Raw genomic sequence first — 19,197 nt, 5'->3', positions numbered from 1 at the left:
TACTACTGCCTATAAATTGCCTACATCTAAGGAGGACAAAGGCATTTGCCTTCCATATACTCTTCATCTTTGTGCTGAAATAATTTTGGAAATATCAAAAGAAATTACTCCATCTAATAGCCTGAAACCATCAAGGATAACTAACCTAGAGTATTTCCAGTTCACGAAAACAAAAAAAAACTGACTGAAGGGGAAGTCAGTTGAATCATGTGAGTCTACAACCAAGCCCCAGAAATAACAGACCCAAAAATCAAATTGGAGGGTGTCATTTGATAGCTGGGGGAATCTTATTCTGAGAGCAGAGAAAAACGGGAAACAAACAAACAGAGGCAAAGAGGGGAGACTGTGCTTCTTTTCAAAAGGCAGTGACAAGATCGAAATCTTTTGCTGAAAAGATGAAAATAAGTTAGAAACTTCCAGTTACGGTGGCTCTGTTTTCCGCACAGCCATATTTTTCAAGCTAACAGCAAAATGCACTTGCACATTTAAAAATTCCTTTGCAGAATTTAATTATAATTTACTCTAAGTGTCAAATACACATACCTTCAGTAGTGGAGAAATTCAGTGTCAGGACCTGGACAAAGCTGGAAGAGCTGTAACCAGTTTGAGTTAACTGGACTCCAGGAATCTCTGAGCGAGAGAGATACCAGATATGAGATCGAACCTAGAGCACCTGCCTAGAGATCAAAAGACAGAGAGCACCTGCAATTCTGCTTGTCACAGCACCCAAGAGCACTGCAAAAGGCTAGAACAGATCTGCAGAGAAGGGTGCAGCCAGTCACAGAATTGTTCCACACCAGCTGAAAGACAGGATATTGTGAACCATCTCCAGCTGGGAGCTACATAACTAGACTAGTGCAATGCTATGAAGAAAGTGTATTAGTTCGTTTTTTGTCCAACTCTGACACAGGTGCAAAGCTTCCAGATGGCATCACATTCACATCTAGCTGGTGTTGAATGCAGATGAAGCAGACGCATGGCAATGTTCCCAGGCATAAAGGAAAACCCTTAAACACTGGTCCAGAACCCCATGTCATATGGCTCTCTGGAATAATGGTTATTTAAATCAGCTAAGGATCTGTTCTGAAATCTGATCAAAAGTGTTAGACAAGAAGGACAAAACATGCTTGCATTTAGATATTTGTCTGTTAATTGGAGTATCGGTTTTCATTTGAAGTCCCAAAATTTCAGAGAGGAAATAGTACAATTCAGAAGATGCAACTCAGAATCAATTAGTCATCTCAATTGCAATAACTAAAACTAATTTTGCCTGATAGTGTCAATTACTATAAAACGGACAAGAACTGGCACACAATATTTCAGTACTTAAAATACTCCTTGGTGAGGTTTCAACTCTCTTGCTTGATCACAAACCACAATGAAAGAGACATAACATGCACGATCAGCAGCGCTGGGGTGAAAATTCCTCACAATTGTCTTGGTAAGTAAGATATGCTCAAAGGGATTCTAACTAAGTTCCTTTAAGTTCTGTCCAAAATTCAGATTAATTACACATTCTGCTGAAACCTCAAGAAATATAAGTATTTAGTGCACTTCCCATGGCCTCCTAAATTATGTCTTTGGACACAAAAGATTTGCTTTTTCTCCATACGTTTAACTTTGAAAGTTTATTGTATCATAGCTTTCTCTTTTTGGATGCTTTTCTAAAAAAACATTTAGTTAACACTGTAACACGAGCCAAATGTTCTTTTTGGGTGTGTGTTTTGGAGTAAACTTAAAGCTGCAAGTTAGATCCTACATGCTTTAATCAGGTATTGATCTAAATTTTTCTTTCTTTCTTATAGAATGCTATAAAATTAGCTTTAGATTTGGTTAATTAAACATCAACTTTCAAGACTAAAACGGATCCTATCATGCAGTTTGGCTACTCAAGTGACACTCTGAAAATAACATTGGATTGAAAGGCTCAAAAAGAATCAAACCGGTTGCAAGAAAAATTATCCATAAACAGAGAAAAAAAATGTAAGGACACCTAAATACTGATCCTGTGCTGTGGCATGACACTGTTGGCCAGTCCTAAGTTTTAGCAGCTGGCATTAATTCATAGCACAATTGCTTAAATTCCATCTCAAAAACATGAAATAGTCCATCTTTCTGCTTAAATTAGGCTATGACAAAGAAACAGTTGTCTAATGAAATTCATAAATTTCTGAAAATACTGAAGCACCTTTTTTCAAAACTGTTATAGGAAAGAAAAAGGTCAACTCCTGTGACAGTACTAATTAAAAGAACTAGATCATTCATTTAGAGACATTTGATTTCCAAACCCTTCACAAAATTCACCTGTTTCTCCAGAAGTCTCTCCTGAATGCTCAAGATCCCCAACTAACATCCAGGGCTGTATCTATGAGGCACAGCTCGGATCACAAACCTCAGGGAAAACAGCTACTTTTACATGCAGGTAAAGCTTTCTCAGTCACAGGCAACAAATTCCTACACAGTTTGCTGCAACATAAAGAATTAAAATGGATCCTCCTGATGGAATTGCCTTTTTTATTCTAAATGAGGAGTCCTGGTATCTCTACCTGGAAGCAATTGTGTTTGCTTCAGTCTGATACTGAAATGCTACACTTACCAGTGCTGCTAGCTACATGAACCAGATAAAAAAGTAGAGGAATGCTGAAGGGAGAACAGATGAGGGAGGTTACACTAAAAAAAAAATCTGTAGGAATTGTGTTTGATCCTATTCCCTGTAAACAGTAACCTATGGGCAGGTCTTGAAATCTGAAAGACTATTTGAATACTTCTCCCCTTGTTTCAAGCAGAGATTTTAAGTGAACACTTCCTATGAACATGAATCTTTTCAAGCTGCAATTCATATGCAGAACTCACAAGATGCAAGACTGAGACCAGCCAAGATAAATACAAACCATATACTAAAGACAGCAGAACGAACTGGACAACTTTTAGTTGTTTACAGAGCAAGATCTGAAAATTACGTTGAAAGCTGCTTTACTGCCGCTTACAGCCAAGTATTTCTGTGACACAGGTTATTCAGTAATAATATAAATAACATGATCATGATAGAATAGCTGAATTAGGAGAAAACAAAGGGAAGAAACTTGCAGCATCAATTACTTCTAGCAGTTCTGTTTAGAAAAGCATGTTAGGTCCTCTTCCTAATGGCAAGCTGGTCTCAAATTTATAATATATCTTAAAGAAAGAAAAGCTAAAATGTACCACCAATCAAAAATAAAGACCCACTGTTGTAGAACATGTAGTTACTAAGCCTAGATGTCTAAGGCTGTGCAACTCTGCTGACCATGTATGTCAGACTTGCTCTGTTGGTCCCTTCCTAGTAACAGTCGTTTCCAATGACCACACAAAATTTTACAGTGACATGAAGATCCAGAAATCATTAAGTTCCTCCAGATATTTTTTAAATTAGCAGACTGGGAGGGGAGGCACCCTATTCGTATTTCTACTGAGACAAGGGACATCATCTGTCTTATCTGTTTAGGTGGCTACTGATCAGCACCACTGCATTGGCTTGACAGCGCACAAATAAGCAACTGATGGGGGGGGGGAGGGGGGGGGGCGGCAGGGGCCACGGGTAAGAGTTGAGAGGTCAGTATTAGAGAGCACAAGCGAGTTATTGGTTTTACAGGCTGGGACAAAGAAACCTCAGAACACGGGGAAACCTGAGGCACTGTGCAATAGCGGCATCAAAGAGTAGGAAGGGAGCTGTGCTTCCTACATATGATGGAAGCGTGGGGATATAGGACAAATCTGTTTGCATTACGATTTGTCTTAATTTTGTTACCTTTTACTGGAATATAATGCAAGGTAGAAGTGACTGCTTTGTCATGACTTTTTTTGTAAACTTGAACTGTTCAATCTTGTCTCAGATTCATGCTTTAAGTATTTAAAATTAGTTAAGCAACAGTTAGTGCCCTAGGAGAACTCCACCTCACATTTCAAATTTATCATTCCTCCTCTTTCTCTAAAAGAATGTAACTGCAGCGGCCTTCTAAACATGGTTACAGGGTTAAACACAGCTTGCAACTAGACACAGCTAGTATTGCTTAGATTCACTAGGATAAAATCCACGTGGGTTGAAACAAGAAATTGAACCGTCTGATTTTTATGACACTTGTTAATTCCAACTTGTACCTGGAAACACAAATAATGTATGTCAAGAGTCAATACATGAAAATTATAATTCCAGGGCAAGCACCTGCAGCTACTGCCAAACTTTAATATGACAGAAAACACATTGTAGAGATTAAAGATCATTAAATTACACTTTCAAGCAATAACATGTCTCTAGTAGGTGAGTATTATACAAAGTACGTGCTGTTTACATCAGCTACCATAAAATTTGCTGCAATCTCATTTCATATTTGAAGTCCTTTAAACTACAAAACATCTAAACAATCTCAACTACTGTTCAATTGCTTTTAAATTTGTCTAATTAAATTCCTTTCTTAGAACTAGAGCTAGCAGCATGTCCAATTGCACTGGCAATTTTTTTAGCCAAAGATCAAGAAATTAATTTATACATACAAACAGCGTCTATTGCAAATTGATTTTTTCCATTATTTTCATAGCACCTTCCTACAAATCATTCTTAAACATCGCAAGAATATTTCCTTTTTCTAACATACAAGCCTACTACATAATAGCTTTTCTTTCCAAAATGGAACACCTTATGTCACTATTTGTTAAGTGCCGTAATACTCACTCAAATCTATTTAGACCTATATTACTTCAGAAAGACAAATTCTACAAGAGAAAATTAAACAGGACTATAAAATCAAAAGTATGCTTTTCATCATTGCACACACTGATGCCTGCTTATACATTTCTCTGTTATTGTGAAGATGAAAAGTAAGGCTAGTTTTCTTATAATAAAGCCATTAGTAATTTTATTGTAGCACTAAATACACCCTGCCTTGTTGGTAATATACAAGGACTAATACAAAAATTTAGTTCATAAATAGAAATGCTTTTTACCAGAGAATCAAATGCAGCTTGATAAATTTTTCTGTGGTTTGGTATCTATAGGTTTGGCACACGTGTACATCTACCTACATATCAAACAAACACAACTTACTTGAAGCTGAAAATCTGAAAATTAACATTTACAATCTACTTCAGTTGTAAAACTCAAATCAGTTCAGAAATTCAGAACAATTTGCAGGTGGGCAAAGAAACTGTACAGAATAAGTTTAAAGCGGGTATGTATCAGACCTAGGCAATGAAACTACATCAGTTAAATATTCACCATTATTTCATTTATATTAAAAAAGGCTCTTCACACAAAGGTTATATAACTGCTGTATAACTGTTCTGATGCAAGTAAATAAGGGAAGCAATAAGAGGCACCTTTATATCCTTGTGAATTTGGAGAGATTATACCATTATAGCTTCAATTTAAAAAAAAATAAATCCTAAGATATAATAGATATTCTATTAAGAATGTAACTCATACAGAGCCCAATCATAGAATCATAGAATTGCCTAGGTTGGAAGCGGCCTTGAAGATCATCACTGCAAAACCAAACCATGTCCCTAAGCACCACGTCTACCAGTCTTTTAAATGCCTGCAGGGACGGTGACTTCACCACTTCCCTGGGCAGCCTGTTCCAATGCTTGACAACCTTTTATGTGAAGAACTTTTTCCTAATATCCATCCTAAACCTACCCTGGCATAACTTGAGGCCATTTCCTCTTGTTCTATTGCTTGTTACTAGCAAGAAGAGACCGACCCCCGCCTCTCTACAGCCTCCTTTCAGGTAGTTGTAGAGAGTGATAAGGTCTCCCCTCAGCCTCCTCTTCTCCGGGCTAAACAACCCCAGTTCCCCCAGCTGTTCCCTCATAAGACTTGTTCTCTAGGCCTGTCACCAGCTTTGTTGTTGCTCTTTGGACACGCTCCAGCACCTCAATGTCTTTCTTGTAGTGAGGGGCCCAAAACTGAACACAGTACTCAAGGTAGGGCCTCACCAGTGCAGAGTACAGGGAAACAATCACTTCCCTAGTCCTGCTCACCACCCTATTCCCGAAACAGGCCAGGATGCTGTTGGCCTTCTGGGCCACCTGGGCACACTGCTGGCTCATATTCAGCCAGCTGTCAACCAACATCTCCAGGTCCTTCTCTGCTGGGCAGCTTTCCAGCCGTTCCACCCCAAGCCTGTACTGCTGCATGGGGTTATTACGACCTAAGTGCAGGACCCGACACTCGGCCTTGCTTAACTTCATACGATTGGCCTTGGCCCATTGGTCCAGCCTGTCCAGATTTCTCTGTAGAGCCATCCTACCAACAAGCAATTCAGCACTCCGCCCTAACTTAGTGTTGTCTGCAAACTTACTGAGGATAAACTTGATCCCTTTGTCCAGATCATTGATAAAGATATTAAAGAGAACCAGCCCCAGTACCAAGCCCTAGGGAACACCACTTGAGACCAGACATCAACTGGATTTAACTCCATTCACCACCACTCTTTGGGCACGGCCATCCAGCCAGTTTTTTACCCAGCGAAGAGTACACCCATCCAAGCCACGAGCAGCCAGTTTCTCCAAGAGAATGTTGTGGGAAACTATGTCGAGGGCTTTACTGAAGTCCAAGCAAACAACATCCACAGCCTTTCCCTCATCCACTAAGCGGGTCACCTTATCATAGAAGGAGATCAGGTTTGTCAAGCCCTAGAGATTCTGGGTTAAAAAGAATAATAAAATCGCACGCTCATACTATCGGGAAACTCCTTCCTGTTCTAAATGAAAAGGTTTGTAATACACTATAAAACCAAAACATATACTTCAAAACCCAATGCAAAAAGTAACAAAGCCTTTCTTTGTAGATAACAATTACTTTGGTGAAAAATGTGGGGATAAAAAAAATGCAAATTTTTCTTTTCTCATTATAAAAATATTTCACATAAGGGAGGAGAGGAGATTCTCAGACAATGGTAAGAGAATAAAAATAAATTTCTTTTCTAACAGAGTATTTTATTGTGGGATTTATCGTATCTATTTTATTACCAAAAAAAACCCTAAAACTTCTACATCACTTATTCAGAGTTCAATCCAAATTCCACTGAAGCAAATAAGAGTTATTCCACTACAAGTCTATGGGATATGGACCATCATTCTTCATCGAATGCATGCTGCATTAGAGAAACTACTAAACACAGCCATGGTGCTTGAAACAGACAACTTTCCAAAAGGAAAAATAGAGACAACTTGTTTGAACAATTCTTCTGAAAAGCAGTGTTCTCAAAAATACAATCATATTAATTCAAATGTCAAAAAGGCTGCACGCTTAAAAGAATTTTTGGAGTGAGGCTTTGTACTGTTCTTATTTATCTGGCCTCATTATTCTTTTACTGAAAACATATGTACCATATTTTGAATACTTCAACTATTTGCATTAGATATACTTGTTCAAATAAAGACAGAAGATGATACTGAATTAAAGAAACAAGGTCTCTTCTAATATAGAAAATGCATCATCAAGCAATTTAATTTCACCCACATAGCAAAGAGACAGCTCTCATTTTCAAAACAACATATGAAGCAGTGGAGTCTCTGTGGTAATTACTATTTTACTACATTTTTGTTTGTACTAACAATAACAACATTTCTTTGTTGCAAGGGGATTCACATGAACAAAAGAAAATGACAAAGGAAATCCACTAAGAAAAATGTGAGCTTGCCTAAAACAAATTTTTAACAAATGTGGAAAATGTAAGCATTTGTTCTCTGGAAAGAAATCTTTTTTCCTCATTCTCCTTTCAACTACATTAATTCTAATTAAAAAAAGCTTACAAAAGTAATTGTTAAGAAAAGCACCCATCTGATTTTGGTTTGAAGGACCTTTAGAAAATAAGTTTCTGCAATACGCATTTATTTCAACTACCTGATTTTTGTCATATTCTCAGAACTCATCTTTCAATTCAACTGCATAAGAAAACTGTCAAGCACATCCCAGTTGCTTTTAAGTTTAAAGGCAACAGTTCTACACAGCAAAAGCAGACTCAAGAGACTCACTTTTGTTTATCTTTAGGGCTGATTTAGCCATGCCATTTCAAAGTGTTAAAGAACCACTCACCTATCACAACAATACCTATTATTTCTTAAAGTAACCAGAAAACCCCCACTTTCAAACTTTAACCATCTCATAGTTAATTCACTCACAGTAAAAGACTGGAACAAAGGTAATCTGACTCATGTCTAGTCATACATGGAAAGGCAGTTTTCTCCAATTTAGAGAAATGTTTTCTTAGATCAAACAGTAAGGAAAAATATTTTTCCTTAACACATTTTTTTTTCATTGTTGTGATATACAGCAGCGCATAAAGGTAAGTCTTTTTACCAGTACAGAATCTAATTGTGACTCCACTTCTCTAACGAGGCATGTTAGAAAGTAAAATCAGATCCTCCAACAGAAAAGCACAAAACACATGAAGTAACTTCTTAGCAAAGGGGACACATCATGAAACAAGGATTTATCTAAAGCAATGCATGGCTGAGGCAGGAAAATGAAGAAAAAATGTTTTATTCCTTGTGTACTTCCAGTATGGGGATCACTTAGGAATGAATTTTTTTAAAATATTGTTCTTCTGCAGCTATCACATTCTGAAATGATTAGAACATAAAATCCCCATAAGGAAGGACATGGTCAGCCTCAGACAATTCTGTTGTGAATGTTACACCAGCCAAACCATTCCACCAGTTTACAGTGTACCATAAAATATTTACACAAGCTATGAACTATAAAATACTTTCACATGAACTATAAAATATTTACACTATCAACATCAGTTAGGAAAGAATGATGTGCTGTCAGGCTGGTGTGACCCAGGAGTAAAGATTTTGTGGTCGCAGATTAAATAAAACTATTGCAAATCATCTGGAAAGTTACAGGGAATATTAGGTTAAACAAATTACTGCTTCCTGGTCTCTTGAATGGTAAATGTAACCAGGAAAGCATAGCTTATATGCCTTAAGCTAAGTTTTACCAACAACATAAAGAAAGGTTAGGCTCATAATCAAACTGTACTGACCTCTCTGAACGTTCCTTCTAGCAAGGTGTCCAGATGTTGAAGAGGAGCAGGAGTTTTGTCTTTGAATCGTGTCAGCAATCGCCGCTCAATAGCTCGAAACTGTACAGCCCTTTCAGATAACAGCTCCTGAAATTTTTCCGCATTCAAACGAAGCTGCAATTTAAGGGTTTTCAAGAATTCAGGTTAAGGGTCATATCCATTAGGCATGCACATTCTAAATGAAATGGAAGAACGATAGTAAAATTTTTGGGAGAGTGTGTATTATTCAAATATGATGTCGTTTATACCAGTCTGATATTTTACACTCCTCGTGAAGCTTACTAATATTTTCAAGAATTATCATTTGCCACTGAAATATGAACTAATTGCCAACAGCCACAATAATCTGTGAAAATGCATAAATATCTCATCAAGAAGCCTAACAACAAGAGTGAAATTTCACCATCAGGCTCTCAAGGCTTCTTCTTGGTTTGGTGTGCTATTTATGACACATGCACATAGTGTATTGGACTTGATCTTCATTGCAGTAGAAAGTAACTGGTTATTCCTTTAAGCATGGTTAAAAGTTCTAAATTATACACTGTTTGAATTATTGTCTTTTTCTGAAGTAAAATCCTTTTTCATTTTATATATATACTGATCAGCAATAGCAAGTGTTCACAAAACTTTGACCAACATTTTATATCAAATGCCCAGATAATAAGAATTCATTCATTTTATCTTTTAATCACCTTACCATTTTCCAGTACATGCCTTTAACACAAAAATCATTAAATAAAGGTGAGTCATTCAAAAGGCTGGGAGTCCTCTGTACAGTTGACATGCTGTAACTAGCAGAAGTTACCAGAAGAAAGATTAAGATACCCAGCTTTCCAGATGTGAGCATTATGACACACATCCATTTTAAAGTGCCCAAAAATGAGCAGAAAAAATAAGTTTCCTAAATTTAGAAAACAGATTCTATTTAAAAATAAGCAAACATACCATTCTGTCAGTACATGATTATGAAGGACAGTTCAGGGAAGCTAAGAGAAAAAGAAACATTATGCAGTTTTTCTAGAAGTAGAAGGAAAAAAGGGACATCTCAGGTAATATTCTCCCAAGCTTGCCAAAAAAGACTGTGTTGAAATTAACAGGAATGGAAGCATTAGAATCCCCTTGATAGATCATTTGATACTTTTTAGACCCAATAATTATTGTAAAATTTCAGAAATTTCAAAATAGCCAGCTGCAACATAATTAGATCCTAACTTAGCATTGCAGCAATCACACCTGTATTTCAAACTTCAATGTATTTAAGCTTGTGATACAATCTAGGCAGCCTATGTTTACGGTATTTCTACAATACCAGTTACTAAAAAAACCACAAGCTTTTTGAATTTCCATTTAATTGAAAGACTAAGAGTATAACAACTCATGAGCTTGAGAGAGAAACCTGGGTTTACGCCGACCCTTTTAAAAATCCCAGAGAATCCTAACTAGAACTTCCATCTTTCTTGTGATGGCTCCACCTCAGAGAAAATTTGGCAGCATCCAACAGGATTTCTCACTCTTACATATATATGGTGCTGCTTTTGCCTGTTAATGGGTTTAATAGAAATTTTCAAATAGCTAGTCTCTGTTTTTTTTACTGGAAAAGCTGGGGATGGGGGTGGTGGAGTGCATGTATTTTATTTTATAAGCTATTTTTACAAGCTAGCTGAACTATTGGAGATTTTTCATTGTCACCTGCATGACCAAACAGGAAAAAGCAATTACATTTATTTTATATCTGGTCTGGTAAACTTCCTTGAGAGTCCAATGCTACTTCTACAAGGGCAGTCAGTTTTCTAAAATCTGAAGGGGCTTTTTATGTAATTACCAGGATGATTCAGAAAAAAAAAAAAAAAAAAAAAAAACTGCTCATGGCTTCATTATTATGGAAGAGTAAAATAGCCTAAAACTAACGACAAATTTTAGAAACTATTTTACAATTAACATTATGTTAGTGAATGAAGAACCCATGGCTTCTGGGCAGCCAGTGAGCAGAAGGGCGAATATTAGTACCATAATTTGTATCATTTGCAGACTGCACACTAGTTACTTGCTCTCTGCAAATCACAAGGGCTGTTTCAGATGCAAGGCATACTCCGTGCATCAAAAACTAAATGACGACGTTTTTCCAGCACTATCTTAGATACAACTTCTGAAATCCAAATGCTTGTGATAGCTATAGTTATAAACTGCTTCATCACAGTATTAACATACAAACAATTTTTAAACTAGCAGAACATTAACAATTCACATATGTAATATACCTCAAAATGTCGATCAATTAGTTCAAAATATTCTTGCAGGGGAATTGAACCAGAAAAGGTACATGCAAAATCTTTGCAGTTTTGCTTCTTGAAGTGTTCTTCGAGTCGAAGCGTGAGCTCTTTTGTTATCAGCCAAAGGTCTTCTAACTGATCACTCTGGATCCTATATCGTTCTTTGAAAACAAGAACAAATACAAGACCAATAAACACACATTTAAGCCACATTCATTCACTTTCACTATACAACATTGTTTAGATAACACAGAAATTTAACTCGCTACCTGTATCTGAAGTCTATATGAGATTTTTGTAAGAGATACATTTTCACAAGCATTAAAGAAATAATTGTATTTTATTGATGTCAGTTCTAAATACCCTCTCTCTTTTATACTAAATTTAACAGGCAATTTTGTTGCAAAAATGAAAGTATTTCTTGCTTCAGGACAACTTATTTCAGAGTATGGGCCTGTTCATGAAGAACAAAAAGCTATGAAGAACTACCATAACAAGGAAACAAGACAATTACTGGATGATAATAAGTCATAACAACAGGCTGTCTCCAATTCCCTGCAGTATTACTCCAACTAGTCATAGACAACAATATTTAGTTTGATAGTTCGACACTTCACTCTAGATACAGTTAATATTAGTAGAAAGATATTTTTATCCATCTACACACTGTGGCTTGGTAAAAATGGCTTAGTGTAGAAATGAAAGTGTTAATATAAATGAAAAGTGAAAAAACAAATCCTGTTAGCCAGTGTTATCTGCCCAAGCAAATTAATTTAACTTATCACATTTTAGTGAATTTCAAATTATCAAGCTAGTGGGATGAGATTTTATTTCTGTTGTTTCTAGTCCACATTTGGAAAATCCTCTCTTCAGTTTCCAGGAAATCAAAATTAACTAGATGTTGAGAGGAAAACATTGCAGAAAATCATGGCAGCATTTTAATTTTTATTTTTTTTTCCAGATAAAAACTTTGAAATAACAGTTCCTTATTTCTTTACTCATCTACCAACACCTTAACCAAAGGGATAGATAGAAATGCAGTTACGATGAAAAAGTGTTGCTGGGGTTTGATACAAACTAGTTCTTTTTTTGCCCTTGTTAACAAGGTTCACAATAAATCAAATTAACCAGAATTCTTTAGATCTTGTATGTACTTATTTAAAATTTTCTCAACATTAGTAATTCAAGATTGTTTGACTGTACCACTGGCATCATTCCCAGGATACGTATTTCACTGAATAAAGAATGACAAATTTTGTTTACAGTGTAACAGGAAAGAAGCAAGTTTTATTTAAAAACATGCCTGTTAAAGAAAAGAACACCATCTGCTAAAGATAACATTCAACCTAATATCCATTTTTTAAACACTCACAATGTAATGGCTGGACTTAGTTGGATGTATCATCATACTTTGCCTTAAGTGATTTTTCCTTGAGGGAAATTAGCTCAGATGTTTTCAGGCCAAATCAACAGCCATTCCATTTATAATTGACATATCTAATGCATTAATGGTTTAAAATGGATAAAAATAATTTCCTCCAAAATGCATATTTAGTTTCCATACATTGTTGGTCAATACAAACACAATCTAATTTTACCATGGCTGAAGTAGAGAGCATTGCAGTCATTAGCTTTACTTGATCTCCCAGCTCTCAAAAAAAAGGCAAATTAGATTAGAAACTGCAGGAAACTGAGAATCTTTAGTTCTACTAAACACATGCTTTAAACAGAAATATAATGAAAAAACTAAAGAAATACCTGTGTTTCTGCTCACCGTGTGCTTTTATAATAGTTAACCAACATGTGTTAACTTTTTGTTAAAATGAGCTCTGTTGCAATAGATTTTCAGAAAATTCTCAAACAGAAAAGCAGGCGACTGAGGAGCAGCAATAGGTTACATAGGTTTCAAAGGCTTATAACACTACAACAGGTTGTCCAACTAGCACAACCTGCATGAAGAATGGTTGTCCTGTCAGTAGGTTATCTGAAGGAAGTCTAGAAGAATCAGTTCACTTCTCAGCTAGGAAGCCCGCATCAGCTGGAAAAAACCCAGCCACAATTAGCAGTCGAGCCTTCTTTACACTTTTAATTAAAAGACAGTTTTAAAAAAAATTCAGCAGAAAACCTTAATCTACATGGGGCAAGCTGCTTTTTAATATGTATTAACTGTCAAAATGAACTTCAGGCTGAGTTTCTTCGCAGCAGTCCTCTTGACAGGCTGAAGTAACATCTTCAATTACTACACTGTTCAAAATGGATTAGCTAACACAATTAAAAACAAACATGAAAACAGATGTCATGCATGTTTGCAGCTTCAGCAGTGAAACCCAAGAGAACCTGGATACTTTTATTCCTACATACAGTTCTTCCCATTCAGAACTTAAGGTTCATTTGATAAGGGATACGGAAAAAGATGTCTTCTTCCTTGTACAAGATTAACTTATTTCACGGAAAAACAGAAATAGGCATTGATTAGTCCCAATGAACTTTTTTTACTTTTCTGAAATCCCATTACTTCTAGTCACTATTTATCTACACATAAAATTTTCTTTTTGAAGAACATTTCCACAATGATAATGCTGCATAAGCACTTTTACAAAGTGTAACCTCAGTGTTAAACTGCATAGCAGAATAAGGATCTCCCAAATAATACATCATTTCATCTGCATTCATTAGTTCCATAGAAGATCTGTCCACTCAAGCACAATCATTTTAATATAACGAAACTCTACCAAACAATGCTCTTGTATTATGGATAGTTTCTGTTGATAAAAATATTCTGAACCATGCTTGAGTATCAGACCTTTTACAATTTATTTTTTTTTTTAAGTAAGTTTTACTGAGGTAACATTTCAAATAAGCAAACCCCCTAAGAAATTCTGTAACCAATCCAATGCATGAAGTGGATGCTGGAAACAGGCTGCTAACATGGAAGGTAGCACCAAACAACTCATTTGTTTTCTAAAGTAAGGATTCCCAGACACAAGAAATGAGTGGTCACACTAAGACAAAGAGATATTTTGAATCTCCTTTGTAAAGTGAACTTCACAAGTAAAGCAGTGTGGGAAAGTTTATAGTAAGACTGCCAGTGTCATTCCTAGCTAGTGAATAAACAAACCTGAAAGGAAAAGCTTGATGGTTTGGGGCGGGGAAATTATAAGTTATAGTTTCACTAGAAGCTAAAATACATTTATTACATAGACGCAATTTCTTCCCTTACACAGCATTAGATCTAGCAACTATGTAAAACAAAGTCCAAATGAAATATTTAAATTGCAATCCAGAAAAAAATAGTTATTTATAAATCCTTTAAATTCTTTGGTTTTTAGAAACTATCATTGCGTGTCCAGTTAGTTTAAACTGTTTAAGATCTACCATTTAAACAAATATTAAAAACAAACATTAAACCAGCATGCAAATAATGCATACACAAACCAATACAAATGGATTTGAACCTTAGAAATGTGAAATGATTCTAGGTACAATGGAAGCTACTCTCCAGATGGTTTCTGTTTTTAACACATTTAATGCACTAGAAAAGGTATTAAATATTATCTCATAGCTCACAGCTGATGCCACCAGTATTTACATAACCCACCATGAATACTGATTTTTAAAACAGTAAGGCAGATTATTTTTGTGTTGAAAGAATTTCACATCAACAAACTAGATTCTGATTTCTCGCTCAAAACAGTTTTCATAAAACATTTACAATGTTCCATTTGAACTCTCTGCAATGCGCAATAGGTATTCTAGCTTTTGAATTTGTTAGTCTGCTGTACTAAATGAAGACTTTGTGCTCTGCTGGCATGAAAAACGCTAAACAATTGAACTGATTTGGTTCCAATGAGCACGTCAAGAGAGTTTAGCAAGTTGAGTAGTTGTACAGGGCAAGACCGTAAACTCTCCAAAATGAAGAGAACCAATCTTTTTTAAAGAGCACAAACACACTGGTGGTTGGAACATGACTACTTAATTCACAAACTGACCTGTACAAGAGACACTGGACCAGGTAACAGCATATCTACATGCATGTTCTTACATTCTGTAAACATAATGGAAGGATATTGAATCCATAATCCTCTACGTACAAAGGCATACAGGCATCTAAAGATAGAGACAGGCATTTACTTAGATGTAGAGAAGCAAGCAAGTAGGGTCTAATGCCTAATTAAAGTCAAGGATTACTGAAAGTCAATGGAGAGTTAGAAACCTGGTTTTAGTCCCTTTCAAAAATTCCAGTAGACAACTACTTCCAAACACAGGTGTCAAAATACCTTCGAGGAAAAGAGAGGGTTTTTTCCATTATTATAATGACAGTATAATTCATGAGTAAAATCATCTTTTGTTATAAAATTTTGTGCCTTCTGTAGTAACATAATTAGATACTTGAGGGGGGTTAAGAAATAGTTGGTTAACACTTTGAAACTCCCGTGTTAGTTCTCACACAGTGATTATCCTTCTTTGTATGATCCACATTCTCATTTTGTACATATATTAACTGATGATCATGTCTCTTTTACATTAATACTAATAGCACTTACGTGATGTTTTTGAAGCAAGAAGAGTGGTTTTTGAACCAGTTAAAAACTGAAATCCCAGAACATTTGCCTGGTCATCCTCAGATGGATCAACAAAGTCTGAAAGAGAAAGTTAAATACAGTTTTCTATAATTCGACACTGGTATTCAACAAACCTCAAGCCATAGCCAGGACCATATCAACCTTTGCACAAGCAATTTAGGAAAGGCATTCTGAATGAGACTGTTCCCCTTCTTAGGGCTCAGAAGCAAAGAACATCAAGTAGTAGTTTGGTATACCCTCCCTTCATTCACAACTGAGACACACACTGTTGTTCTTCCCCAGCCTGGAAACAAAAGGTAGATTTCTCAGAGGTTCAGTCTGTGCCATCTAAAAAGAACTGTGATTAGCATACGGTCCAAAGACTATCACCTTTTAGCAGATGCAAGGTCAACTTTAATTCAGATATTTATGAAAAAATTATGCAGAGATTATCAGGAAAATGTTTAAGTGTGCTCTTTTCAGCTTTCAGCACAGAGCATAACAAATATCTAGCTTGTTAAAACTAGCTACTCTGCAAAGTCCATGCATGCGCACCTTTCTTTTCATTCCACGTAGTGGATCATACCAGGTTAAAAGGCTCAATTTTAGAGTACCATATTTTAAAAAGAACTCCATGTCACCTCTCCTCCTAACCTTCCCCTGAAAATAAGGCAAAACAGGGAGTAGAAGAGAGACAATTTTTATTGAATACACCAAGAATTCAAAGTTCTTTCACAGATCACGTCATAAACAGCATGCTTTTTCCCCACCTGCCACCACTGACAATGGGATGGACAGAAATCAGAAGATTTTAATACCTTCTTCTGGAACACATTAGGCCTATGCTTTGTGTTATATTTTCAACAATGCATCCCTAGGCTAAGAATAAAATATAATGCTCTATTTTGAAAGCTTTATCACTTAGCCATAATGGAAGACCATGACTAAAACCTCAAGTGTAGACCTTTGGAAAAAAAGTTTCTCTGTTTCAAGTAAGTATTACACAGCACATCCATTTGAGAAAAAAGGTATATTTACCCTCAAAGCAAAAAAAAAAGTGCTACCAAAAACCCCAACCATGCCTACTCCACTTCTCTCAGACAAATTTACTCTATAGGCTCTTAAAAAAGGGATGCAGCTCCACCTTAAAAATATCATATTCAAGTTGTTGGCCCATACAGCTCTCAGAAAACTGTTCCAGAACCTTAGTCCTCTGAAGTTTAGAAACTTAATCACTGCCAGACTCAACTTAGCCACAATCACTTTATAAGCCCTGTTTATTCATTTCTTCTTGTGCTAATATGATCATCTAGATCCATGATACAGCCACAAAATATTTACTGAAGGCAACTCTACTCCCTTTTTTTGCCTGTGTTTTATTAAGATAAATGAGTCACTTTCTTTTAATTCTCCTCTTCAAATCCCTAGATAATGTTCATAGCCTTTTTCTACAGTTTTGAGTTTGAATTAATTTTTATTTAATATCAGCAACCAGCGCTCAGTGTGCCAGTGCACAGTAACATGACATTAGCATTCCTGCATGGAAACATTTTGTCTAATGCATCCTCAGTTCTTATTTGTTGCTTATGATTGTACCATATTGTACCACAGAGTATTCCTGTGGTAACTTCCACCTCCTCTATCTCTTCCAAATTATGAGCACATAATTACAGCACAAATTATTTTCATAACATTACACTTTATAGTACTCAGTTTAATTCTTCTTTTTCCAGTCCTAAATGGCACCTAATTACTCCTTCATACTATTTTAATATTCTCCTGAATATAAAAAGTAGCTCAGGTCTGCACATCAGAAAATACTGCTAAGTACATGTCTTCTTTTTGGTCCAAGAAGGCTAATGAAATTATTAAATAAGATCAGCTCCAGACCAATATATCAAGAACTCCAAAGTAACTGTACCCCTTACATACTTTTACCACTTTTGCCTTGCTGTGCTTATCTTTTTTTAAATGAATGCCCATGTTTTCCTCATTACAACACCACTGATGCAATTTTATGTAAAATTATTTTCTGGATATATAAAAATTAGATCTATATCATGCCTACTGTGTAAGGAAATCTGCAGTTTTACCAGAGACAGATATACCACCCCAGGTGGATTACTACTGAAATATTCTCCCATCATTTCTTTCAAAATAAACTTTTTAAAGATTCTAAAATTAGCTTTGTTAATTACCTCATTACTTCGCACGGACAAAGAATTCCTGTTGGAGTTCCTGACACATTTCCTATTAGAAACATATTTAAAAACCTACCTGGAAAAATGGTGAGAAAACTGATGGGAGGTTTATTGGTATCAATAGTTAGCTTGTGGTTTGCTGCTTTTGAAGGCTGAGCTGGAAAGCATATTAGCCGCAAAGGCAGCCTGAAGTTACACTGTGCAACTTTCGGTATTCCTAAAATGACAGAACACAGATTCATCTTTCATACCCATACTCTGAATACAAGATAATTCACACTGCTGTCCTCAAAGAGGTATAACAAAATATTTTTAACATGATTCAGGAATATGCTAAAACGATAGGTAAAATTCTCAGTTTTTGTCAAATTTTCCACCTAAAATACTTTTAAACTTGAATACTTTTAATTACCTTTTCAAGTGAACGTTTTCAACTGAATGGGAAAGCAAGAGTTATTAGCCAAATCCATTGCATACCTGTATTTATACCAATTAATACGCAATTAAAATTAACATTTTACTTAATGCTTTAGACAAACAATTCTACTTTAACATAGACGACAGCTGTGATTACTCTTAATGCTTAAAACACAAAATCAAAGCATGTACATTTTCATCAGGAATATCAAAAACTAAATCCTTTTTAAGAACGCTTTTTTTTATATATACTCTTAAGTAACATCTATGCAACCTTTATATCATTTGTCAGAGGTTTGTGGCTTAGAATATGCCAAAGGGATATTAAATTCTAGCTTTCAACTCATTGCATCATAATAAAACAGAACTGTAGAAGAAAGTGGCTACTGCTTTTAGTATTGGGGTCTAATATTGTACACAATTTTATCAGAATGGTGCAAGAGAAAATAGAAAGTTTTAACACTAATACTTAGAAAACACGTTCATTAGAATGTGTCAAAAATTTGTTCAAATATAAACATTGTTTAAAAATGCTGGAGTGTCAGAAATTGCCCGGTATGTTTTATTTGAAAGGTAAAAGTGGTAGTTGCTATGAAATATGGAGTTCTTTGGTGCAGCCAGATTATGGGGTTTTTGAGGAGGGAAACCTTGTTTTGTTTGTGTACAGACATCACTATAGGCA

General features: G+C 35.7%; 1 protein-coding gene across 1 annotated transcript in view; it reads right to left on the bottom strand.

The window, feature by feature from the left end:
• Positions 1-19,197, bottom strand: part of BBS9 (Bardet-Biedl syndrome 9) — a gene marked incomplete at both ends in the record, with an annotated part of 316,065 nt that overhangs the window by 220,700 nt on the left and 76,168 nt on the right. Inside the window, 4 exons of the mRNA XM_082499654.1 lie at positions 9,027-9,179; positions 11,324-11,496; positions 15,880-15,975; positions 18,175-18,315. Coding sequence (XP_082355780.1) covers positions 9,027-9,179; positions 11,324-11,496; positions 15,880-15,975; positions 18,175-18,315 — 563 coding nt within the window. The remainder of the gene's footprint in view (positions 1-9,026; positions 9,180-11,323; positions 11,497-15,879; positions 15,976-18,174; positions 18,316-19,197) is intronic.

Source organism: Vanellus vanellus, assembly GCF_965231255.1.
Source record: "Vanellus vanellus genome assembly, chromosome: 2".
Classification (NCBI taxonomy): Eukaryota; Metazoa; Chordata; class Aves; order Charadriiformes; family Charadriidae; genus Vanellus; species Vanellus vanellus.
The sequence above is the reverse complement of the archived record's forward strand: the minus strand, read 5'-3'. Positions and strand labels throughout refer to the sequence as shown.